This window comes from Lates calcarifer, linkage group LG15 (genome assembly GCF_001640805.2).
Source record: "Lates calcarifer isolate ASB-BC8 linkage group LG15, TLL_Latcal_v3, whole genome shotgun sequence".
Taxonomy (NCBI): domain Eukaryota; kingdom Metazoa; phylum Chordata; class Actinopteri; family Centropomidae; genus Lates; species Lates calcarifer.
In genome coordinates this window covers 26,089,716-26,116,500 of record NC_066847.1, presented here as the reverse complement: position 1 = coordinate 26,116,500, position 26,785 = coordinate 26,089,716, and the positions used below count along the sequence as shown (strand labels likewise).

Below are 26,785 nucleotides of genomic sequence, written 5' to 3'. Positions count from 1 at the left end.
CAAAGTGCTCCTGAATGTCTGAACCTCCCCATGGCTCTGCATGGTACAGAGCCTTGGCACAACAGGGGAAATCGAACCCCCCCCTCCCATGATCTCAGAAAATTGTTTAAAAGCAGATTAATTGATGCGTTCAGACAATGCCTGGATACAACAAAAAAGCAGAGCAAAAAGGAACATAAAGTTCAGATCATTAGAATTAATTGGACCCAAGGTTAGAACATCTCACAGTGGGGAGGAATGGGAAAGAACAAAACATCTGAAAAGGCCTTGAGGAGAAAAGTCCAATGGTCCAAAAGTGATAGAATATTTTAACTGTTGTTATTTTGATTCTTACAGCATGAAAAATAACATTTTATTGGGAAACCTGTTGCTTGCACACAAGTTAAGAGAGTGGTAAACAGAAAACAAGAGCAAAGGACTGCAAGAAAACATTTGTATTTTTTGTACTTTTGACAATGATATCCAGATATCCAGTAGAATTATTATGATACACCTCATACTCAAAAACTATCCCCATTGTATTAATAATTTATAGTGACTATTCTATCAGTTACTGCTGTCAGTAGATACCCAACATGGAAAGGGGTGGAGGATAGACACAACATCCAGAATTGCACTATTGTTTAACACCACTGTTTACAGCAAAAACATGGATAAAAGGAAGACTCAGACAATAACAAAATCATCATTAGTAAATAAAGAATTAAAAATTTAATAATAAAGAATAAAGGATTCTTGAGAGACACTCCAACTACATTCATAGCTGGTATATTTACAAATAAACATGCAGACAGCTGTATATTCCTGGTTACTATCTCTATCCCTACTGCTTTTTAAGTTTTAAAGTTTGGTTCTCCATATTAGCCGTAGTCAAGTATGTCTGTGATTCATAAAAAACACAAACACATAAACAAATGCGTAAAAATCATATTGAACACAAACATGAAATAAGGAGATTAAAACTGTACAAGCTAAACCTACAGCAGAAAAATGACAATATAAAATGTATTTTAAAAAAATTCTCTCAGAATAACAGTTGTTGAATGTGCTGTGTGATTGACAGGGGTATGAGTGGGGCAAGGGGGAGGTGGGGTGGATAGCAGATGGAGGTTGACAGAACAAAAAAAAAGGGTTGGGAGTGAAGGTTTGATGTGATTTCCATCCTTAAAAAAACAGGAACATGTTTCTCACCTCACCCAAAATATAATGTTCAAAGCAGAAAATTCACATGAACTCTGTCTGACTTCCTCACCCACTCTTCTACTCCCTCTCCTTGGTAAACAATATGAAATCTGTCAAAACAGCGAGGAAGGAGAAAAGTGGAAAATGTACCCGAGCACTTGGGGGGAACCCAAGATCACAGTGCATTCAGAATTATGTGCGTAACGTAACCTATAACCTCTGTGCAACCAGGATAATGACGTACATACTGCATCACAAGGGAGACAAACCACACATGAAAATATAAAAATGATGCAATCTCTAATGGCCTAATAAACTCATCAGAATCACTCCCTGCTAATCACACTGAAAAACTGTCTTATTCAGCATGGAAGAGAATCCTCCTACGCATACTTTGTTCAAGGAGTACTACTGATCCTTTCAGAATATAAAACACACATCAATCTTTGGCTGGATTGAGAAGCATGAAAAGAAATTAATATCAACTTGCAGTTTTCTATATATTTAGAAGAACTACAAGTTTAGCTATCCTAATTATCAAAAATGTTTTTGCACCCATGATCACTGTTGACTGGGTGGCTGCTAGGGTGTGGCCAAAAGTGAGCACTTTTGTACCTGTTACCACACCCAACAGTGATGTCATGGTCAAGAGTTAAACCACTGGAAGTTAAAAACAAGACTCCCATAGGATGTTAAGTTACTCTTTAAACACACATACAAAGATATATTAAAAAATATATCACCAAAATAAATAGGAGTACTACCTGAGTACTGACCCATACACAGGTAAAAGCTCACCTGCTTTTATCAAAGAGGTTATAACTGTTAAGGTTGTGACTGATGTAGCACTGTATCTGAATCAAATATTTTAAAATTGCTTGAGTATACATTAAATGTGAGTATGTGTAGACTGCAATATTAATTTGGAAGATACTTAGGTACAGCTTTTGGTTCATGAGACAGGAAAATTACTTCTGTAAGTGGTATTGGAGCTTTAAGGTCTGAAGAATGATTTCACAGTTGTGAGGCTCCCAAATTGTTGCCTCTCTAACTGCATTTTATTGCTGTAATAAGGAGGTTGGCAAATAGGATAGGATGTCCTTCCTAAGCCTAATGTGGGGCCAAATGTCTGCCACTCTGATAAGGGGCGATTTGCTGCTCTGAAATAAATGTGGGCTTTGATAATATTTAAAATCTAAAAAGAGGAATAAGCACAAATGTCCCTATTTTCTTTGCATTTGCTACAGAATTAGCACTGCCCTATTACATGATGCTCTCAGGCCATGTTAAGTGTTTTAAGACCACACACACAGATACACGCACACACAGTAGATTAGCCCCTAATGAACAATTAGAGATAAGAGGCTGGGCTTTTAGTGCTAATGTAGCCAAGGTAGGGTAATCTGATGCCTTCAGGCTGATAACACTGTATGTCTATGTGTGTGTGTGTGTGTGTGTGTGTGTGTGTGTGTGTGTGTGTGTGTGTTCGCTTACGTGCACAAATGCATGTGTGAGGTCTGATAACAGTCCCTTACTGAGAAACAATCATATCAGAGAGAAAAAGCCCAGCTGGTTTAAAGCCCACTGGAAAGATCAATGTGGCTGACAAACAGCAATATGAATAAATATCACTTAGCTCTTACTGTTGTAGATAAATTTCAGTTTTCAATAAATTCTAAACTTTCACATCAAAGTAAATACCAAGTACTCTGTCTATATTAGATTTAATGTTTAATTCATGCTCTGCTGCCATGTTTTGTTTTTCATTTTCACTTCCCTGTTTTTCTTCACTGTTGCTATTTTTTTCAAACCCAAAATAAATATTTGAAGAAGGATATGTCAGAAGCATCTAATGAAGACATTTAAGATATAAAAAACACAAAGAGAATAAGGAAGACCACAAGTATGGTTTAGTACTGGAAGAAGAGGATATAATTGTGACAATGATTGAACAACACAGAGAACAAAGAGGTAAAGGGTGGAGGAGCTGAACCAGAGGCATTGTGCTTCACAGAACAGCGAAGTGAACCAGAGTGAGCCAGGCAGTGTTATTCCAGCTAATACACTCTAATGCCATATTGATCTGAGGTGAGCCACAGATGACTGCTGCTCAGCAGAGGTTCATGGCTTCAAAATCAAGTTAACATGATTGAGTTATGGATATAAAAGATAGAGAGCAGCTTAATGCAGCATCTAAATGTACGTCTGGTTTAACATGGTTGCACTCCATGCACATACACTGGAGTGGTTGCATGTTGAAATAAAAACTTCTATGTTGATTTGTAGAATCATTCTTCATACACACACACACACACACACACACACACACACACACATATATATATATATATATATATATCAACCTGTGAAAAGCAGCACACTTACAGACTGCTGACTAACTTTCTGGAAACAGTTTCTGCCCTCTGGAGGACATCAGCACATATGACAACAACTCAACAATCAACTGTACATGAGCAATGAGGACCTGCTCTATGAAAATGCCCCTGAGCTTAAAGGAAAATTTTCATATATATCCTATAAAGGGTGGTCCCTGTGACTCTGTAGGTCATACTAACTTTGCGGCCGCCACCTATGTTATGGACATTCTTGGAAATGAATAGTTGCACAAGACAACAGATATCAGGGGAAGCTGTGTGAGCCTCATAGGCAAGTAACATGATGTTTATGTGAATAATAATATAATAATAATATATAATATAATATATACTAATATAATAATTTCTTGTCTTCCTTGTCCTACCACTTATTGGCTATTTGCAACCAATGTAATGATTAAGCATTAACAATTAACTCATTCTATAAAATGTGCTAGGTAAAAATAACTTAATGACAACAGAAAAAACTTAAAGAGTAAAGACACCAGTAGAAACAACATGGTGTAAATTTTCACAGAAAAATTAAGGATCAATTTATGGCACAGAGTAGAAAGTGTGCCTACCACTGTGCAACTAAAACAGAAAAAGGTCAGTACTTTTGTTTTCCTGGTAGCTATCGCTAGTATTTCCCAGGCAGTAGATATGGCATTGGGTGGAACAACTGCAGTAACTGTGGAAACTTTACCCAGCAAAATAAAAAGAGCCCTGCTGTCGGAGGAGGCAATGATAGAAATGGTAGTAAAACAAGAGAGAACCTCAGACAGGATGGAGAGAGCACTGGTGAGACAGAATTTTATCCCTGGCTTTATGGATGTTTTTTATGGTCTCTCGACCCACCAGGATTTGTTCTGGTAGCCTCTATGGCCAGTCTGAAAATGGAGAAACTTAAGAGGATTCAAAAATAACTGTCAGTTGACATAACTTCTACTAGCTCAGTAAGTAACAAATCCTGCCTATTTATTAGAAAAAACAGGTATTTTACTCTGCCTTTATCACAGCATTGAGATTGGGATTTCTGAGGCAAAAGCAGCCAGAAACAAACAGATGATTCATTGCTTGATTGATTTGGAAAGGGGGTGTATTACCACTTTTAGTGATTGACTTTTTATAAATGTTGCAGATTTATTTTACCACCAAAATTCTCAACTGCCTGCACATTTAAACTGCAGCAAAAAATGGTTGTGAAGCCAATTCCCTGCTTCGTGACTGGTATGCAGTAAAAATTAACTGGCCAGCCAGGTAACGTAGTATTATTCACTAAAGTGATAGACTTTGGTGACATTGCCATTATCAGCCAGCATGTGACCTGACACAACCAATCAACATTTCTCAATAATCCACAATCGTTTCTCATGTACCATTTTTAGTGTTTCATTAGAATGTGTTATGAATTATGAACTCTGGTCTACACAGGGTAACTGTCTATATCATAGGTCAAAATGAATGCTATATCAGATTATCAGCAGCCATGCAATAATTGTACAGGGAATGGACTTAACAACAGGAGCCACCAAACCATGTGATGAAAGCTAATATTAATGATAACAATAAGTCTGCCTTTGAGCAGCTTGTCTATTTTTTGTTGCAACAGTAGCAACCCTATAGTAATGTTTGAGGTTTGTTTGTAGTCTGTGCTGTTCTTACTGGTTTCTAGCGTACTGCACAAGTGTTCCTGTTATTCTGTCCACCCATAATACAGGATTGGAATGCTTCAGAGATAAGTTAATGAGAGATTACAATAAAACAAAATCCCACATTGATTTCATTTATTACCTCTGGACATTTTCAGATTTGTTAGTAATACTTACATTGGATTGTGTGTCAGTATTTTGGATTACTTTAGCATCACAGTCATCCATGTCCACAGATGTTGCCTCTGTCTGTAAACGGAAGGCACAGCTAACATGCAGCATTTAAGTGTTCAGCCATGCATTTAGCCTGCCTCAGCTATCAATTTGAGTAAGTGTGAATGGCATGCACTGCTCAAGGTTAGTTTGTCAATGATTACACAACCTCATATTTCTCATGGCACTTCAAATTTCAAAAATGTCACTGCTAAAATTTGTGGACAGATAAGATGACATTAATCTTGATATGTATGAATTGTTTCTGAAGTAATATTGTGAATAAATTACCAGTATAAGTTTGTACAACATACTGCCAAAAAAAAGCAACAGCTACTTGGAATCTTACCTTGGATTTCCTCCTGCTGAACTGGAAGATACCCAGGAGGCCTTTTTTCTCTGCTCTGGCTAAACTGGTGGTACTGGAGCAAATGGAGTCTTCAAAAAGAAAAAAGAGGAGTAGGAGGGGGGTGGCATTGGACATAACAGTGTCAGCACCTTACTGAGCCATACTGAGAAACAGTTTATAAGGAATTCATTAGACATGAGACACAAATTATCCCTGCATGCACAGATAAATAAGGTTAACAACAAAATTCACAATTATTTTGTCATGACAGCAAATACTGTAAATTTACAGTACTCTTACATGTAAACCAAATAGTTTGATTCTAATCAAATCCAATTTAGTTGCTTTACTTGATAAACAGAAATAAACAATTCTATTGGTCATTTCAGAGCATCTTGGAGTGGCCTAAATACTCAACCTGTTTACATTTACAAAGAACTGAATACAGTAATCTACTGATTTTACTCAGCAGAGGGTGCTATAGCGTTATTTTTCTCCAGGCCCACCTCTATCTAACCTTCACAGTCTACAAAGCAGTGAGTAAGAATGTGTCAAGATAACACTATTGACTTGAGGACAGGACAGGGAAATAAATCACAGAGCTACACTACTGTGTTAGTTAGTTGGATTCCAAAAAAAAAAGCAGAGGCAAGGTAAGTTAATAATAAAATTTACAAAATAAATTGAAGGTTATTGATGATGTTAGCACAAGTACTACAAGAACAATGACATTAAACTAACTTTTTATTTCTCTCAGAACAGATGACTAAATCCATGCAAATATACATGTCCAAAGCACTAAAAAAGCACAGTTAATGAGCAAGCAGTAGGACATTGGGTTAAATGGCTTCATGGATTGAAATGGAACCAGCAACACTAAGACAGACAAGACTCATTGTGACTAATACCTGAGTAGTTAAGAACAGGGGCAGAAGCCATTTTAGGCTGGAGAACTGGAAAACATGACAAGGTAGGAACTGATTAATTTGTTACATTTGCATTTTGTGCCACAACACTGCTGGTAGCATTTAACCAGAGAGAGAAACACATTTAGCTTACAACAATTAATAATTTGTAGATTTTTCTGCTACATGTCCTTCATAATGCAGAATATAAATATCAAAATATAATCATTGTACAACAGTATCTGACCATAAAATTGATATAATGTTGTAACTGTTACTGCTTAAATGCTTCATGACCATAAACCACAAGCCTTTCTTCTCAGGTCACACTCCATGATAAGAACAATATCTATAAATATCAATGGGTGTGGACTGTTACCATGGTAATGAACCATAACTCCAGATCTTAGACCATAATTCAACTTCCTACAAGATAAAGGATTACATTGCCTATTTATTGTGCCCTCAGGGATAAATTGTCCTTACTGAGGTTAATTTAGTTGAACATATTGTCAGAAACACAACACAAGTTCTTATTTCTGTTTATGTTTTGTCATAGCTGCTGCTGGTTAAACCAATATTGATTCTGACAGCATATAACTTTATGTCAATAAATATGTACATGCTGGTCACACTGTGCTGCAGAATACAATGTAATGCTGGTTTTGTGGCTCACTGCACTGGAAGCATTTCAATGAGCTGCTACATGCTGGGTTTACATGAGATCCATACTTTCCTCTGCTTAATGTTAAGGCTTAAAATGTCTTTTACTCTCTTTACTGATGTCTTTGATACTTGTTTTAAGGCAAGGGGTGATGTTAAACGTTTGTTCCCTACAAGAAAATTCTCTGTCCTCCTGTACTCATCCACAAAAACATCAGAGGGCAGCCACAGGGCAGCATGCTATAAACTGTAGCAGATTCAGGATCAGTCTCAGCCCAGCCACCACATTAATGCCCATTTACCTAAACAGAAGCTCATGTGACGGAAAATGAATAATTCTGTGTTCTGTGCTACTTCTGTTACTTTACTTACGTTGCAACATTTTCCTTAATCTACTTTTCATTACATCATTACATTTGTAGTATAGATAAAATTTATGAATGTAGGATGTATTTTGCCCCAATTTTACTCAATATGTATACAATATATCTATTTGTATAAATTAAGCATTGTTACAAAGACATCAGAATTCACAAATAGCATATGCTTATTGCTTTGGAGATTATATTAATTTGCAAGCCAACAGCAGATACTACGACACAATAGCTGGACAAGTCAAGGCTCAAGGTAGAGTTCAGTATCTATGGGGACATCTTTTATCTGCTTTAATAAGCTTATCAATATTAGCCACTACTGAGAATAAACCTAAGTTGGCCTCTATTATATATTATCTAACTGAATGCGACAACAGGATTTTATTTAAAACACAATTAGTTTTTTTTTACATTCATTTCTAATCTATACATGCTGAAAATGATTTCATGGTTTAAAAATTTCCAGTATACAATTTATGTTGAGTAATCTAAAAGTGAATGTAAAGAAACAGAAAATTACTTTAACAAAATCATGTTTACCTAGACTCTGATCGTGTACGTAGAGCTCCTTGATCCCCAGCTCTGTTAGAGATTTGTCCAGTGGTAACTCGTGGCGACTGATGCTGTCCTTCAGGAGCAGGACATGTGCAGGGTCAAACTCACACTTGTCACAGATGACCGGTGTCAGAGCCTGGAGTGGTACCAATGGGTTGACCCGTACCACTGCCTTCTGGCTACCGTGGTAGTTCACCATCAAACGCACTGTTTTCTGATACAGAGAGGGGAGAATGACACAAAAAATTAGAAAAAGTTTAACAACTGGATGAGAGAAAAAGCTGATGAGGGCACACTGTTGTGGCCATTGGAGAAATCTTCCCATTCTGTAGTCACAGAACAGGGATTTCAATGACAACAATCATAATATTTATAAATAAAGTATAAATAATAACCAAAGACCAGACTAAATAGGACTAAATGAACTGAAAACATGTGACATCTAAAATATGCGGGCAGGAGAAGAGCACAGAGAGAGAAAAAACATCCTAACACATGAAGACAACTGAGTAATAAGTAACTTAAGATTAGACAATCTTGGATGTATGTGTGTAGTTAGCTAGTAAATCCGACACCACTACATAGTGCTTGGCAATGGAGAACAGACAGACAGTGCCACTCTGTACAGAGAGCTTTATCACAAAGTGGTTCGTGACAGCCTCTATGAAAACACACACCGCACTCAGGAGTCAAGAGGCTGAAGAATTCATAAAATGGCTCCAGTCGGTAGCTCCTGAATGGTTTTTTATGTCAAATGAAGTGGCATTCAAAGTTATATATCACTTCAGGGAACAGTGCTTGAAATACTGGAATGCACTCAGACTACAGACGTCTGCCAAGGTCTAATAATTTTCCAGCTGATTAGTTTCACAGTCAACATTGTTGTTGACAGATGACAGAATAATCATATATGTCATATATTAAGAATAGCCAGTTTGGTTCCCTTTGGAACACAGCAAAGAGTATGTTGGTTGATTGGCACTACAAAATGATCATGGCTTCTCCACAATCAACAGGTTCTCTCTTAGGAGTTTTCTATTAATTGCGTGTAACAAAATTTTCAGCCAGTCTGGCCAGTAGTTAGGGTGTAGACTGTTGATACTGCATACGCCAGACAATCAGACAGATGACAGATGGAGTCAACATCATAATAAACAATGGCAGAAGTAGCAATTCATCAAAATCAAGAACCATTAGGTAAGATGCTTACTCCGACTGTGAGAAGATGTGGTTTTTAGGAGTCTTCAAAAGGTTGACACTCATTAGATTACAGAAATATCCCACTAAGGAGTTAAATATCAGTGAAATCCTAATTCAGACTACTGCCACTCTGTCATGGTTTCTATTTCTGATTAGCTTGTATTCCTCATGTACCAGTAAAAGGTACCGTGCTGCTATTGCTTGAGGCTAAAGTTGAATTTCAAATGTGTGTCACTTAGCTGGATACAAGGCTTACATGTGTTTAATTTCTCTTAAATGAACCATCATCAATCATGTTACATTTTACAATGTTAAGATGACCTTGGATGTACTGCATCTTACTGCAACATGAGAGTATTTGTCCACTCTGTTCATATGAGCAGGGATAGACTAAATATTAGGGTCCATTAAGCTGAATAAACAAACAACAGTTCCAATAAAAATGAATCAGTATAACCCTCATGAGGGAAGGATTTGGACTGTTTTATTAGACTACATTAGTAATAATAACAAACTGGCGATTTAGGGCAGAGTTGATCAACTTTTCTTTTTTTTTCCTTCTCAGACTGGTGGTACAATGAGCAGACAGATAAAACAGAGAAGGATGACTGACAGCAATGTCTGAAATAGTGTCAGTCTCTGGCCTGACGCCAGGCGGGGTCAAAGGGAGAGAGAGCAGCCAGTGAGCCCTGAGAAGAGCAGAGAAATAATGCATGGTAACTAAAGGTAAGGCACTCATCAAATATTCAAACTGTAGGAGGAGAGCAGAGGAGAGGCAGAGAAAAAGGTAGAGACAAAGAGTCTAATGCTCAGTATTAAAAATAAGCGAATAAGATAAAAGATATTGGAAATGACAGAAAAGGCAGACTTAGACTGCATAAGAACTGACTCCAATGTCATGCTAGACCAGTTTGATCCTAACCAGCTTCCTACCTTAGCATGGGACCTTATAGGTTTCACTGGCCTTGCTTTCTGCCAGCAGTCAGAGGTAAAAGGCAGAGAGGGAAGGGACAAATATTACGTAATGTTTCAGGGTAAGGTGCTATGCATAAAATTCATGCAGATTGTGGCATTTTTTATACTGAGAAAAAAGCTCTTGCTCTGACATTCTGGGATACATTAACCAACATTGTTTCATGCAAAACATGGGTAGCTTTTCAATATTTTTTGTAATTCATGTTATCATCAGTCTTGTGTTACTCACTGTGCACTAATTTGCTTAAATATAAAATAACTCTCTGCAATTTAAACATGCAATAATCCAAACTAAGCATATTCAACCTTGTTTGAATAGGTTTTAAATATGCTGATGATGAAATTCAATGTGACATATATAAAACACAAAATACAAAGCATGCATGACAAAAAAGAACATCCAGATCACAGTATCAGGCTCTACTGTGACCCACCTCTGGCACTTTAGGTGCTGGTCTGCGCACCACTTTCTCCTCCCAGACTTTCTCTTTGATGAGGACACAGGCCACGTTGAGGGAGCCCAGCAGAGCGTTGGGCTTGAACCCCAGAGGGTAGCCCTCAGGCGACAACAGCTCCAGGGTGTGCAGTGCAGGGTTCAGGTGGTAGCGGCTACACAGCTCAACCAGCAGGTCCATCAGCGCCTTACTAAGAGAGGGAGAAAGAGAGATAGAAGGGAGGAGAGAGAGAAAGTGAAAGAGAGGGTGGGGAGTAAGGAGGAAAGGAGGGAGGGATTTTGGAAGAAAGAGCCATGGGGAGAGACAGGGAACAAGTTAGAAAGACAGAGGGGAAAGGGAGAAGATAGGGTTACAAAGCCTAACTAGCTATAGCCCCAGAAACGAGAAGAGTGATTACTTCATACAACAAACCAGAGACATACTCTCACTTAACACTCTTAGAAGGAATGACCAATTGATACACAAAGGACATGATCAAAAAAGACAAAAGGCTGTATTTGTCTTGATGAAAAAAAGTTTCACAGCTTTAAAGTGGTAAGGTACAACCTAGATTAGTTGTTTTAGATATAACTGAGTTATTGTTAATATTAACATTGACTGAAAAATGTAATATTTATAGAAGGACTAAAACTCAAATACCACTTTTAGACAAGCTGCTGTTTGAAAAATGCATAGAAAATGTAGGAGAATTAGATGCAGGAGTATTACAAAAAAAAGGCCCAAGGTCAATAACACAAGGCAGAGAAGCCACTTGCTGTAGATTTACTCTGTGTGGTTTATATAGACAGATGCAAAGAGCCACCCATAATGAAAGGACAATGACACAAAACATAGTGGCATAGAGAAATGATGATAGACAAATTGCAGAGTACTTGGTGGTAAGACAAACTACTTATGTCCACTGGGTAGGGGGTGGGGGTTTAAGCTGATGAGGAGGCCTATAGTACTACCTGTCAATCCTCAGATAAAGAAACCAAGAGGCAGTGTCCAGTGTTTTCTGGAAGCAGCCAGATCAGATGACAGAACTGAGAGAGATACTACTACAAAGGACACCATTGACAATCACTAACAAATGGACACAGTCTACAACTAAAACCACAAGCTGCACTCAACACACACAGTCTGCATAATGCTCTTCTCTTTTTTTTTTTTTTTGTTCATTTTGTCACTACTTAAGAGGATGTTACATTTTAACCTGTTCAACTCCCCAGCCCACATGGGGACTAGGGATGGGCGATACAGTATCATTTGCGATAACCCCATGGTAAGAATTAGTCATCCTGCGATAATAACGAGTAAAATAAATAAGTTCTTGTTGATGACATATCTGTGTGTGTGTGATACACTCACAGCTCGCAGCTCACATTCAGAACAAGAACAAGCATAGCGGGAGGCAGAGTTCAAGCTGAGGAGGAATTCATCACTGAACAAGGCGCAACCTTGATAATCTGGAACGGGCAGGCCACCCTGCCAACATGACCACCCCACCATCCCAAGAAAAGAAATGTAAAAATCAAAAAAATCATTTACATTCGGGTTTCTCTCCCCGCCTCCTGTTTCAAGTGTGTCTCTGCGGACACACACACGGAGTGGAGGAGCCGCAGAGAAGACAGGCTGACAATTCGCAACATAGAACGCAAGAAAAGCTCCTACAAGCACTGTAAGTCTCTGTAAAATCATACAGACGTTGATTCCATGCACCACCCTCGAGTCATAAAAATGACTCGCTGTCATAGTATTAATCAAAATATATGCATTATATATTGGAAATAATGTATCATCTAATTTTGTAGCTACCTTAAGAATGAGTTTGTGTACAATGTACCAAAAAGTTAAAAGCATCAATTGCAAAATTTTGATCAATCACATACAAGGTGATAAACTTGTCTACAGCAGTGCCCCACAAAGCAAACTTTATCCTAAAAAGCTGAAGTATAAGTGTAATGCTGTAATCATATCTGTAACATATTAACAGCAGTATTAACACCAGTCCTACAATGCTCCAAGAAAGCTGCAAAATTTTTAGAAATGAGAATAAAACACTGTTGACAGTTTTACATTATTTTTTTACAGGTAAGCTTACAGATAAGTAAGCTTATCTCTGTTTAAATGTCTCTCTTCGTATAATAAATTAATTATTTGGGGGCGGTGCTGCTTAATATCAGCTATTTATGATACATAAGTGTGTTTTTGACACCTCAGCCTTATCTTAACTAATACCATATGAACTATCAAAGTATTGGGTTCTGATGTTGTCACTGAGCAGTGTCAGAAGGTAAACTGTAAACACAGCACATCTGAGGCTAAAATGTAATGTCATACATTCCTTTCATATAATGGAATGAGGAAATGAGACAGCTAATGGATGACTACAATATGATAGTCTTATATCAGATAAATAAGGGATGCTAAACAATACCAAGTTCCCTTGTCATTTCTAATACTATGAAAAACCTACTTACTCCACACTAATGAGAAGTATCACAAAGACACTTGGTGCCTAAAGTTTCTCTTTAGTTTTTAAAAGAGACACTTAGGTACTATCAAAAGAGCACCTTGTTGATCTGTACTGGGGATAAATCCCTGATTTTATATCCATGAACCTAATTAGGTACAGAGTGCATTAGCAAGTCAGCCTTCATCTGTCGACTCTCTGGGACAAAGCTTATGCTGAGACTGGGAATGGGACCCCTTGACAGGGCCTCACTGACATAGCAACCCATACAGACCCAGAAGCAACAAACAGGTCTCATACTGTTTGTTCATACTGTGCATCTAAGCATAAACTACAATAGACTGACTCGATGGACAATTTGCAGTCACACAACAAAGTATTTATAAGCTGGAAATTTGGTTATGATGCATTTTATAGTCAAATGTTGTGTAAAAACAAGGCACACAGAACAAAAAACACTGAAAAGGGAGAGTTATAGCCATCTGTCCTCTCACCTGCCATCCTCAGTGACAGATGTCTGGTATCCCTGTGGTAGAGTAAGCTTCAAGTCCACAGTGGGCCTAAGCATGTTCTCCTTGGCGTCCATGCCTGGTGTCCCTCCTCCATCAGGTACAGTGTTTCTGAAGATGTGGCGTGGAGCAGGTTGTGGGGCCTGCGGTGGAGGTGGGGCACGTGCCTTCATTCTCCTCCTGGATGATGGCAAAGACATACAAAAAGGAATATTAATAGTTGTTTGTTGTAGTTTCCTTCACCCTACTAGGTTTTCCATTTATAAGTATAGTGTGCTAAAGCAGATGAACAACAGGCATTCATTTCAACTGTTGTACTTGAGTATCACATTTACAATTCACGCATCAGTCAAATACGCAATGCATCATTTCTTTAGTAACATGCATTTTCCATCTGATGCACTGTGTTCACATTCTGACTCACTTTTATTAATTCTTATTTAAACCAGTTAAATTCTGCTGATAATTCTGCTTCATCTGAGTCATTTTTGTTTTTCTTGAGTTCAGTCTTAGTTACACAGCACCACAGCCTAATGAACAACAAACCCACTGCCACCACCTCAGGAGCTGCCTGAATACCAATGACTTTTTTTCTGTCTCTCTGTTTCTGTTTGTGACACAACCTTGCTCTTCATTTAGATTACATAACAGTCTACAGATATGCTGAGATGATCCTTTTGGTTGTCAAGATGAGCCAGCCTTGAGCAGCTGTTTATTCCATCTGCTCCTCAGACGCCACTGAATAATAATTTAATAATTTATAATAACACCTTCTCTTATATCAGTCCCATGCATTCTTACTCTTGCATTTAGAAAACAGTGTCACATAATCAAAGTCTGCTTTCAAAAATCCTTCTAAAGGAAAATTATTAACAGCCCTACTTAAGCAAACAACATCCCTCATCAAATTTTATGCCTGGGAAGTTTATTTAAAGACATACTCAGACAATGTAGTCAATAACATTTTAATCAACAAAGTAACATTAAAGTGGGAACATAACTTATATATTAGTGTTGACTCTGCACTAGTCATTTCTTTTAAAAAAAGTGGTTGGAACCATCTGATAAAATTTTACCATTGTAGCACCCAAAACTATGCGAAGTATCACTTTTAGGGGGTCATAAGCGATTTGGTTAGCTCAGAACCACAAGCAAGAATACAAACCACAGCTCATATGGGTGGAGATATGGCAGATGTCAATGACACTCTAGCAACGAGATGCCACTATCAGCATGTTTGAGCTGGGTTTAACATAAACTGTACTTAACCTGACAGACACAGCTGATTAGGCAGAAATCAAACACTTCATTCTGCTAACAATGAAAAATAGCTTTTCTATACCACACGCTTCAGCATGCACTCCCTCTGTATTCACAGCACAAATAATAGCCTTAGATAACTTAAGAAAAACATCCCACTCACGTCAAAAACAGTCCTTGTGTTGATTAAGTGCTCCAAAAGTGATTAATATCAGACTGTTTAGAAATCCAGTTCCAAGTATTCTCCTCTCTCATGGAGAATGTTTGTGCACATATAGTGTAATCCAGTGGTGTAAAATCTAGTATCCTTCAAAGTACTCCTGTCCAGTGTAAGGGCAAAGACAGCTCAGGGAAGGAAGAATGCACATGAACATAGCACAGTGAGCGGACTCTAACCTGGCTCAAGTTAACCATTAACAGCTACATAGAATATCAACTAACTCTCACCAACAGGACCCATAATGTCATTGACTCATTATGCAATGTGGAGAACAGTTTTCATTGCATGCATCATGAGACTGACAGACTATACTCAAAGGTTTTACTGCACTGAGCATAATCAAGTTAGTCTAATAATAGTGCAGATCATCATTAATCATGAATGGCAAGGGGTTCCAACTAAATGAACAGAATAAAGAAGACAAAATGATTTCATGAGAGGCTCAGAGACCCATAAGTGTGTGAGATTTTTGTATTTTTCTATTGAGTCTGCATCTTTGAAAGTAAAAGTAACTGGGCCCCGCGGAACTGTGGGACTGGGCCCGAGCCAGGCTTAACACAGTCAGCTAGTATCCTTCTCTCCCTCTCGCTTGCTGTTTGTCTCACCATAGCATTTTGCTCTCCCTCTCTCTCTTTCCCTCTCTCTCTCTCTCAGACACACAAAGACTCCTTTAGGAAAAGCCTCGTCTCCCACAGAGTTAGAATGAGCTAGCGTAAACAGAGAGGGAAAGAGTGAGCAAGTAAAAGAGAAACAGGGGAACCAAAAGCAAGAAACCTTGCTCCAGCACAGGGAGGCAGTAAGTGCTGAACTGCTACAGGGACTGAGTTACAAATGGGCTCACACACATACAAGCACACACATACACACACACTCAGAAGGTTACTAATGGGCCTTTCAGAACCACTCAGTTCTTTTCACTTGACTAAACAGCATTAACAAGGATATATTTCTTTCACTATCCTCTATTAAATCTCTTAGCTTTTCTTTTGAACAGAGACAGTCATTTCAAGCTGCCCAAGGTGCAGTAGACTCATGTGGCCTGTGACACCATCATCATCCAGGACAACATGTGAACAGCTGCAAGGCAAAAACAAAGTTGAGAACACCATCAATTGGAGTCCACTAATAGACTAACCTGTTGGTAGGCAAATTTGTGGGAACATACACACAAATCATCAAAGTCTAATTCAAACAAAACTTTAATATGATAATGAGATATTGCTGGTTGCCAGCTATTACTGAACATTGTGAGTGCCAAAGTGTTAATGATGAGTAATAATCTACATGATTCAGGCGTCTATAATGTCAATCTTAATGGCATAAACTGACCAGCAGGAAAATCGTCAGATGTTTCTTTAAGTCAGACTCACAGTCTGGCCAGTAATTGTGTGTGGGCTGACTGCTTGACCCTGTCTTAACCCAAACAGACCTGTCCAAGTGTTTTTTTCCTAAATCAAATACAGTGCAAAATTAACTTAACCATCATTTGCATATGCCAATATTTAATTAAACATTAAGCAAACAAAACCAAGAGTCTGACTGTGCTAGCCTCTTTAACAGATTAGTCTCAGTGTCTGCATGTCAGCGTGTGTGCAGGCTACCTCCTCCCTGACCCAAATACAACCACACTCACTCCTGATCACACCACTCAGGATACATCATGCCCGGATATGTAAGCATGACTGTGTTTGTGTGCATGTACGGTTGTGCTATGCAAAGATACAGCTCTCTGTAAACATTGAATAAAATGAAATAACACTGCAGTAAATTATCATCTGGACAAATTCAAAACTGTCCAACAGAGAAATGGAAAAGGTGTCAAATGATTTCAGGATAAAAGCAAATTGAATGCACTTCAAATTATAGGTTTGGCCAGATCACTGCAAACACAGTCCCAGTGGGTGCGCAAGGCAAATCCATGTACGTCACAGCAAGACTACTTATGTTTGTTACAAAGTTAAATTACATAACACTGATCAGACACACTGGAGACTACCTTCAGTTTTTTGCTGGGAAAAGAAGTAACTGTCAGGGACTGTATTTATCTCAGCTATGGAAACACTGTTTAAGTTCCCACTCTGGAAGGTCTTATAAAAATAACGGAATATATTAGTTTATGCTCTGTCAGCACTGTCCACACCAATACAAATTCCACTCACAAGTGCCTTGTTTTTAAGTTGAACATCATTTTCTGCCATCTCATAAGCAGCTTCCTTCATCAGTCTGCTATTGATGCCTACCTAACAATGGCCACATAACATAATGACCCAAAGTCTTGGGGTGACAAATAGGACAGAGAAACAGAAACAGACAGACTGACCCACTCTGAATTAGTGAGTAAATACAACTATGATTTAAGACAGCAGACAGACCCAGAAAAATTCATAAAGCCAATAAGTCTGTGAGAGAGACAGTCATTATAATACACAGACAGCCAGATGTGTCCCCAGTCAGGGACATCTCATCAGTGTGATACAATAGTTTCACTGAAACAATGAGTTACTATCCTCTAATGAAGACAACCAACTGTGAATGGAGCACATTAATTGGCCAAAAACAAAGCGCTGACTGACCTATATTCACTATGACTCACTTGTGCATTCGGGGAATATAAACAATGAATGAAACCAAAACTCTATGGCATTTATTAAACATCAATGTAAAAAATAAATGTCACCCCTTGTATTGTTTGTTTGAGAAACATTATAGGCAAGACTTCAACTGTACTGAAAGGCCTTCCCTTTGACAAGTAAAAAGGACTTTACCAAAGACTGACTGTCATCAACACACATACACACAGGCCACATCACTGCCTAACCTTTTCTAAGGAAACCCTGGTGTTTCACATCCAATCTGTCCTGCCAAACAGATGTCGGGCTATGTAATCAAAGCAGTTGTTGGAGTGTATGAATTCCTAAAACATTTCGGTTAGCCACATGAAACTCTACTGAGCATCTACAATGCCAGCATCAGATGATTCTGAGGAAACACAAGCATGTGTTAGTGTCTCTAGAAAGTAATCTTTCAGTTCTCCTCAATGAGAGTTACTTTGGGAATAAAATAGGCAACAGTAGCTCACAGAACTCAACAGTCCAATACAAAGTTTAATAACAGTACTGTAAAAGTAAATTACTTTGCAACTCATAGAGTGAAATGAATTCAAAGCAATACAGCAAAATAAATCCATCTTAAAAAGATTATATAACTCAGTTCTGTTATATTGAACTGGACTTAAGTCATGACCATAGCTTGAAATCATATATTATTTGGGAGACACATCAGCGAGGAGTACAAACATCAACAAGGTAAGCATGAGTGCCACTTCAAGAACTCACCCACCCACTTACATGTAAGTAGTCACACATGCACAGCCAAAGCCACACTTGTCTGTGCCACAGTCATCTGTGTGCACACTTGAGGTTTTGCCTCCTGTTGTGCATTGGACACAGTGTGAATGATACACATCCTGGAACCTCAGCCACTCCCCTCACACTCTAAACACACACACATACTCTGTCCTGCTACCTAACCAGCATACCCCTTGGGTGTCATGGTGTCCCCATGGCAACTTATATTTACACCACTTGACTGCGGAAGAGAGCAGACCTTAGTTTAGTAGCAGCTGTGGGTTTTGGATCTGTGCACTCAAAGGGTGAGTGACCCAGAGAAAGGAAAGATAAACAGAAATGAACAACAACACAAGACAAGGAAAGATTTTCTGTTTAGAAGCAAGCATTAGAGACACATGAGCCCAGTAAAGCATTTGTTTGCAGTTGCTAGGCACACAACTGTCTAATTCAGCATATGTCTTGATGCTCATATTACTAGCCATGTAGGCAAAACCCCATCTCACTGCAATGCCACTGCAAAGTTAACTGCCTCCGTGATAATGCCATTCTGACCCTGTGTAATTACACTACAGAGAATTTTTTTTCTCATTATTTCTCACTACAGCCCTCCTGCTGACCCTACTACTATAGCCAAGTAAAAAAATATAATATATAATATAATAATATGTGTTTATGTTTGACTCTCTGCCTTTGCTATATACTTTTAAATTAAAAGTTAGTTTGATATTTTGGAGATGGTAGCAGTTAATATAGAAAACACAATTATGTATCTCTCATTTGTTTGGTGTGCAAGCATCAAAATGAATCAAATAAAGCATTGAAATGAATTGGGTTTTAGCATTCACATCCCCTGCATGTGTGAATACATGCATGGTATAATGTCAGGGATGGTAAAGGACACAAGAAAGCATGATGAAGTTACACATGTAACCACTTTCCTCAACATTTGATTCACAACATTAACATGAAATGATACATTTGTTAATCTCCTGAGTCAGATTTTGACAAAAACCTTTCCACAAGAATCAATAAAAAATCAATATGGCACCTAAAGTGATATCATTCAATAGCACTTTGACCTAATGTCTTATTTTTAACACAGCAACAAACTCAAAATCAATGACTGATGCCATACAGTGGTGCTGTTTACCTCAGTCTATAGTGTGTGGCCTAATGTCACAGACCCAGGCTCAAGGAACATATTACACCTGTTTTTCCATTTGAGTTTGCCTGCTGCATATGAACTGTCTTACACCTACTGTGTTATATCCATTCAACCAATTAACCGTTCAAAATAAGAATGTTCTCCTCTTGAAATGCTTTATCAGGTTGCACATATCCTGGTTTACCTCATTATCAAGTGACAACTTCTCTAAAACAACCAGGTTAGAGCTCTGTACAATCTGTTACACAGGAGTGCAGAGTGAGTAACAGTAAGATAATAACCCATGGGAAATGAACAGACAACACCATACCTCAGGTGTTAAATGAATTGTTACTCATTGGGATCAATTAGGTTGCTTACAACCTTTACAGTTACTTAAAGTTTTTACATCCAAGATATACTGCAGTGACCTCAGGTAGAGTCAGCAACCAGTGATCCAGGGGTATCTATTTCACACCTGCCTGAAGAAGAAATCCACTTACTGTAACAGCACCCCTCCCTACCCACCCTCTCCTCCTCTCTAATATCTTCTGCTCTCCTCTACTGATACATGCCGTCATCTTGTCCACTTGTGACCACTGACACAGAGGCACGCTGAAACAGTTTGTCTTGGAACAAGACATATTCCAAGACAACAATATTTTTCCAAAAACAGGAGCAGGAAGCCAACTTACCACACTGTCTGCACAGCTGGAAAAAAACACATCTATCTTCCTGTTTAAGTATTTATTTGACCAAATATGATTGACGCTTCTGAGGACCTAAGCCAAAAAGTAATTCGGACCTTTCCTTAACATCTCAGTTGTTTCTAGCCTATTTCCTCTGGGTTATCTCAAGCCAGTGAGGTGGATTTACTGAAGGACACCAATAAGGGACCATAGTTTTCACCTGTGTATCCCACTACGCAGCCATGCAAAAACCAGAAAAAATGCTAAGTGTAAAATCAGGCAGTTCAGCACTCAGGTGATGAGATCATTCCTTTTGCAGCCCAAGGTTATCAGTTGCGATCTACTACTAATGTTCTTGATACATTTCAGGTCCACATTTTGTGTGCTTTTGTGTGGCGCTGCGGGAATCTCAAGTGGCACAAAACTATACTCTCCATATGCCTGGAGAGCAAAAATAAAGGGAATAGAAAAGGGTAGATGGGTGGAGTTCAACATTAGAGAAGAAAGGAAGGAGAGATGGAATGTAGAAGCAGAACAGCAGGAAATAATAATTAGTCTGTTCTCTATTCCCTAAGCTGCTTGCTCAATTAGAGAGAGCTCCTGCTGGAGAGACAAGAAGAAAAACACTTACATTACATTTAGCAGACAGCCTCAGCTTATAGGCACCCCAAGACCCTTTGATTTGGAAAAAAAAAGTATAACACAAATCAGTGAAAAGCTACAGGAAAATTTTGCCTATAATATTTTAATGAGGTCTGTGCTATTGAATCCAGATTTTGCAGAAAAACAATAAAGAGTAGGCTGTTTTTCCACACCATCAGTTAATAGGAAAATAACAACAAAAGAAAGACAACACTCCCTGCTGATAGTCTCAGCTGGTTCGGTAATTACTTAAAATACTAATACCTGTTGCAAAATTACTGACATGGTGGCACAAAAGGTTTATACTTTCTCTTCTCTGTAATTGAAACAGAAGCTAACAGTGGTGTTACAAATGTGCAAAAGTATTCCCAACTTGTGCCTTGCGGGAAAGTGCACTCCACCACCTCTGCTTTATCAGGTGATAGCACTGACATGGCATGTCAGTTGGTGCTAGAGGAGTCTGTCCCATCTATAAGGACACACATGCAGTCCATCTGTCCTCCTCCCTGACAAACCCACATACCACAGTGACTAACATATGAGAGAAGGCTTCCAGAAATAAATCTGAGCAGCCCATAACAGCTGCGTAATACAGACAGATACAGTCTACTGTAGATTCTTGACACAGGCAGTAGTTTTTTGGTAGAGGTATCTGCTAGTGCTTTCTTTCACCAGGGCAGAGAGTGGCAAATAAGCTGGGTAATGTAGTGGTGCCTAAGGAGCACAACAGTCTATAAATACAGCCGGTCTAGATGTCTCAAATGTTTCCGATGTATCATGGCATGGCTTTGGAGTAAATATATTCAGAGAGGCAGTGCTGCTTTGATTGTGCAGAGACCAAGGAACCTTTAATTATATGCTAAATTGTTCCTGGCCTTATAATAAACTCCTACTTGGAACATTAGTCACAATAGGCATTGCTGTAATTGTTAATGACATGCAAAGATTCTGAGTTCTCATACAGTATGAATGAGCGTATTTAGTATTAGTATTTTCAGCACTTAGTTGAGATACATACATATACAGAACAAAGCTGAACAACTATAGGCCATATTAAAGTCATAAATTGAGCAAAGGTTATACTGTATGCTTGTGTTTTAATATGCTCAGTCAGTATGTACTTTGGTCAAGTATCTATCCTTACAGAACAAGCCAGTGCAGTGTGGAAGCACTGCATCCACACCCAATCTATTTAAAACACGATGGTCTGTGAAATGGATGCAGATATTACCAGCTACATACTGTACCACTGCCAACAACACATAGCCGTAAATACTCTCTCTCTCTCGCCTATCTCAAATTTCGTTGAAGTTAAATTTAACCCTTCATAAAAAAAATAACCCTAAGTATCCAGATGTGACCACAAACACTAAAATATTATCCTCTTTGCTAAAAGTACACATGGTATAGCCGCTCAGAAAAGGAGAAAAAAAGGGAACTCCTTTAGTCAGCAGTGCTGAGCTAGCGGCTGACCACATGAACCTTAAAATTCTAAATAGAGACGATTTTTGGAAGGGCGTGTAGGTTGTGTCTGCATCTGTCTAAAGAAAATTCTCATCGTGTGAGACCCCAGCAGGGAAAAAAAAATCACAGCACTGAGGGATAACATGGTTTTATAATATCTAGTCTATCTAAGAGTATTTTAAGAAAGTTTATGGACTGACAAATACACATGGCAGATACTATGCAAAGGATGAGATTGACATTTTAGTCAGTGGGCACAGCTTCAAATGAGAATGAGAATTTACACTGCAGCTCGTTACTGGTGCTGATGCCCTCCATACACAGTGCTCATGACTGCACACAGTCTGCACACACTTGAGCAGGACAGTCAGTAGCCAATAATTATCTCTGGGTGTGTGCTGGGGATAAACAGATTCTGCATTTATCTGTAAAAATCTGTCAACCCAATCTTCCTGTGGGTGTGTTTTAAAAACTGAACAGAAAACAAGAAAACAAGGCTATCACAAACAACAGATGCATTCAAAAAGAATTATGTTGACCTACCAACAGTGAGGCAGATGGCAGCACAAATCAGGATGTTGGTCTGGTTGGTAAGGCTTGATTATTTTTTCTTTTCTTTGCACTTCATCAGGCACTTAAAGACAAGATTCAGTAAGACGCAATGCTCTAAGCCTGTGTGGTGATTAATGGCAACAAATGTGTTCATCCAAAGCCAGGGTGTGGGAGGTTCATTATCACTGGGGACTGAATCATGTGACCAAAGTAAAATTCACAAGGTTTTGACGTCACACGTGATTGTGTCTCCAGAAGGAGACAGACAGAAAACAGAGGTCTATTAAACCTATTACAGCACCGTAAGACACTTTGAAGATTCAAAAAATATAAGTCAAAGCTGTTCTTCAAGAATGCTGTAAACTAAGAATTTATTTGAGCAGCTCCCTCTTAATCCTTCCACGTGTTTATTTATATTGGTCTGTTGCTCCCTTATTGCTTCTGTGAGGCTGGATGCTAAAATCAAGACATGTGACAAAACCACTTCAATCAGAAGCTTCTGGACTAAAGCTCACTCAACACACAAACAAGCACACAGGCAGACAATTATAGACACACAAAAACACACTGGGTCCAGACATGTAGAGGAAAACACCAGTGTGCTAATTATAAATGTTGTGTATCCAGACTTCAGTATGGTCTAAATGCAATTAACATGTACCAAGTTACATACAAAAACATTCAGAGCCAATCAAAGTGATACAAATATATAATAAAAAGTAACATTAAGTGGTGCAATGTTTTGGGCCAGATTGTGAATTATTTTGATCTCAGTGTGCTGTGACAAGTCAGTGTCCATTTAGTCTCTGGAAGAGAGCAAAGTTGCCTTTTGTGTCCATGCTTAATTACAGGCTTAAAGTGCAGAACTAAGGCTTCATTCAGGCTACTTTTCCACTTCTCCTGAAGTACACACTCAGGCTTGACACACATGCACGCACACATACACTCATACACCCACAGCTCAGATTTCAATGGCCAGGTACAAACGAATTTCACTTCCTTCAAAAAGAACAGTCTCTTCCTTTCTCATTTGTCTGCTCAGTAACCATGCTGTATGTGTCTGTGTGTGTTAGCGTTGAGTGTGTTCATGTAGTTTTATGACCTGTGTTTCACTAGGGACCAGGCTATGTAGTAAAGTAGCTACTCCCTGTGTGATGACGAAAGAGAGATCACAACACAAAGGCAGTCGTCATGGTAATTTATATGGACAGAAATGTCACACACTGACTGGATAAAAAGGCATGTGGTCCCACTGCCAGCTGACTCCGCGACCAGTCTACTTTGTAATTTGGCCAAAAAGCTCTTGAGTGTCTGAAATCACTGTATTTAAGAGTATCTGGTTAAAGGGACCTTTGCTTGAAAGATCAGAAGGGAAATAGACCGAACCTTAATTCACCTCATCAGCGCTCTTTCGAACATTATCACAACCTACTCATGTTGCCATTGAAGAATACCCATGTTTATACTATATATCTGAACTACACTGCTGTTGAGCCTTTTAGCACACACCTATGGTATAGACTGAGCAGTTTAGAGGTTCCTGAAGAGCTAATGCATGATGGATAAAAGGCGTGAGCCCTCTACAATGACATCAGGACACAGAAACCTCATCTTTAAACAATAATTACAATGCTGCACTCAGAACTGATGAAATCAACAGCATCTGGCTCTTTAATATATAGCTATCACCATAATTAGAACCCAGGTAGCACATAATTATGCTGATGCAGAGTCATACCGGGTCAGTGAGCTACTCATAAAGACACCCTTACCTGTACCACAGTGACATGTGAAAGTCTGCCCCTGACATAAAACTGCCATGAATGAGTAGTATTGTATGGACTCTGTTCTCAACAGTAGCATATTTTGGCATTCAAATTTAAGTGGTGATACAGGATTATTTGTCAAAGTGATCAGGTGATGTTTCCCCATACAATCTTCACGGCATGCCATAAGGAAGTTGGATTAATTTTAAAAATCATACATACCCTACTATATTATTGTCCTTTAGTACAGACAGGAGGTCTTTTTCACAGTAAACATTTTTGACTTGTCATAAAATGGCTCAGTTGTATTCATGTGCCCCAGTAAAAAATAACAGTGTGAAAGTGAGCTTGCAAACAAGGTATCAGGACCCCAAAAATGAAGCAGCTAAGTAGATTTAAGCCATCATTAATCTGTTTACACTTGTCCTTTTACATGTCAAAATGTCTCTTGTGAAAAGGGCGTATACTACTAGCAGCAACACATGGGTTCAGCTGATGTGTTGAAAACACCAAGGAGATACAAAGTCCAGTTAACAGCCAGCCATGCCCCACACATCACAATTAGAGGCACACTGTGGGCAGCACCCACAGTTGTTGCGGACCTTTTGTTCCACCAGCAAAAGGTCTTGACACCTTCTCCCCTATAGCAACCGACCACTGTTGCATTATGATTTTCTCCAGAGCTGTTCATACTCACTGTCTCTCTCTCTCTCTCTGTGTGTGTGTGTGTGTGTGTGTGTGTGTGTGTGTGTGTGTGTGTGTGTGTGTGTGTGTGTGTGTGTGTGTGTGTGTGTGTGGCAAAAAGGCTATAGGTAAATGGTAAGCAAACTGGTCTGGCTGCTGGAACACTCTCTCTGTTGTCAGTCCTGACTATGCTTTTTAAGTGTTGCTGTAGGTGCTCATAAGCATTTTGAATGGGCAGACATAATGCTGCAACTCAGTGTAGACCAAGTGATTCTGCAGTTACTTTACTACTTACTTTCTGCCCAATGATAATATCAAGAGAAACAATGTCAACCCTACCAGCAGTAACACACAACTACAGATACAACTAAGCACCACTTTCCTATAAATATTACAGTCAAGTCATACGTGATAAAACAGTATATTCAGGGGAAACTTGAGAACTGGGCACCATAAGTATTGTCGATGAACTGCACACTATTAGTAAGTTAAGAATGTTTATGCTAGACGTAGTGGAAAGCCAACAAATGTAACATTAAATTACGCAGACTTTATGAGAAGCTCTAGAAAGTTAATTTGAAGTTATATAAACCCTCAAAGAAAGAATATAAACGTTTATGTCCTTTAATGAGCTTGTAATTGTTCTTGAAGGACTTACCCTAAAGGCGGTTTGGAGGACTCAGTCATTGCGGTGATTACGATATCCAACTTCAGATGATAGCGGTACTCAAGCCGGGTTCCCAAAATCCGTTGTTGCTCTTAAACTCGACGGGTATCCATTATTATGATACCACCTGTGAGTTAGCACATCGACATTAAGTTAATTTTCTGCCGTCGAGTTTTCTAACCTGTCTCAATCAATAAAACGGCCTCATTTTGTTAAGGAAAGAACAGCTTTGCTTTTTTTTAATCACAGGTCCAACAAGTGACAGTGCGCAGAGATGACAGTCCGGTGTGACCTGAGGCACAAAGACCGCAAAAAGTGTCCACTAAGGCTAACTACGGCACTACATGTTCAGTATTATTAAGTCAAAGTTACTTCAGTCAAAACAAACTTACAGAGTCATTCTCATGGGCTGAGTTACTTGTCAAATCCACTTGATATAATCTTCGTATCCCCCCCCGGCTGATTTTCCCCTGAGCATTGTCAAG

At 38.8% G+C, this 26,785-nt stretch overlaps 1 protein-coding gene across 8 annotated transcripts in view; it reads right to left on the bottom strand.

Moving 5' to 3' along the window:
• cobl (cordon-bleu WH2 repeat protein) overlaps nt 1-26,785 on the bottom strand; it is a 54,966-nt gene extending 28,181 nt beyond the window's left edge. For 3 of the 8 annotated variants that reach the window (XM_051075929.1, XM_018685071.2, XM_018685136.2), the window contains exons 1-8: nt 26,693-26,785; nt 26,292-26,427; nt 13,848-14,042; nt 10,878-11,088; nt 8,254-8,482; nt 6,680-6,724; nt 5,772-5,860; nt 5,387-5,458 (exon numbers count right to left, since the gene is read on the bottom strand). In XM_051075929.1, coding sequence (XP_050931886.1) covers nt 5,387-5,458; nt 5,772-5,860; nt 6,680-6,724; nt 8,254-8,482; nt 10,878-11,088; nt 13,848-14,042; nt 26,292-26,320 — 870 coding nt within the window. In that variant the 5' untranslated portion in view covers nt 26,321-26,427; nt 26,693-26,785. Of the gene's footprint in view, nt 1-5,386; nt 5,459-5,771; nt 5,861-6,679; nt 6,725-8,253; nt 8,483-10,877; nt 11,089-13,847; nt 14,043-15,285; nt 15,492-26,291; nt 26,428-26,692 lie in introns of those variants that run through there. The other 5 variants (XM_051075930.1, XM_018685145.2, XM_018685113.2 and 2 more) reach the window with 4 other exon arrangements.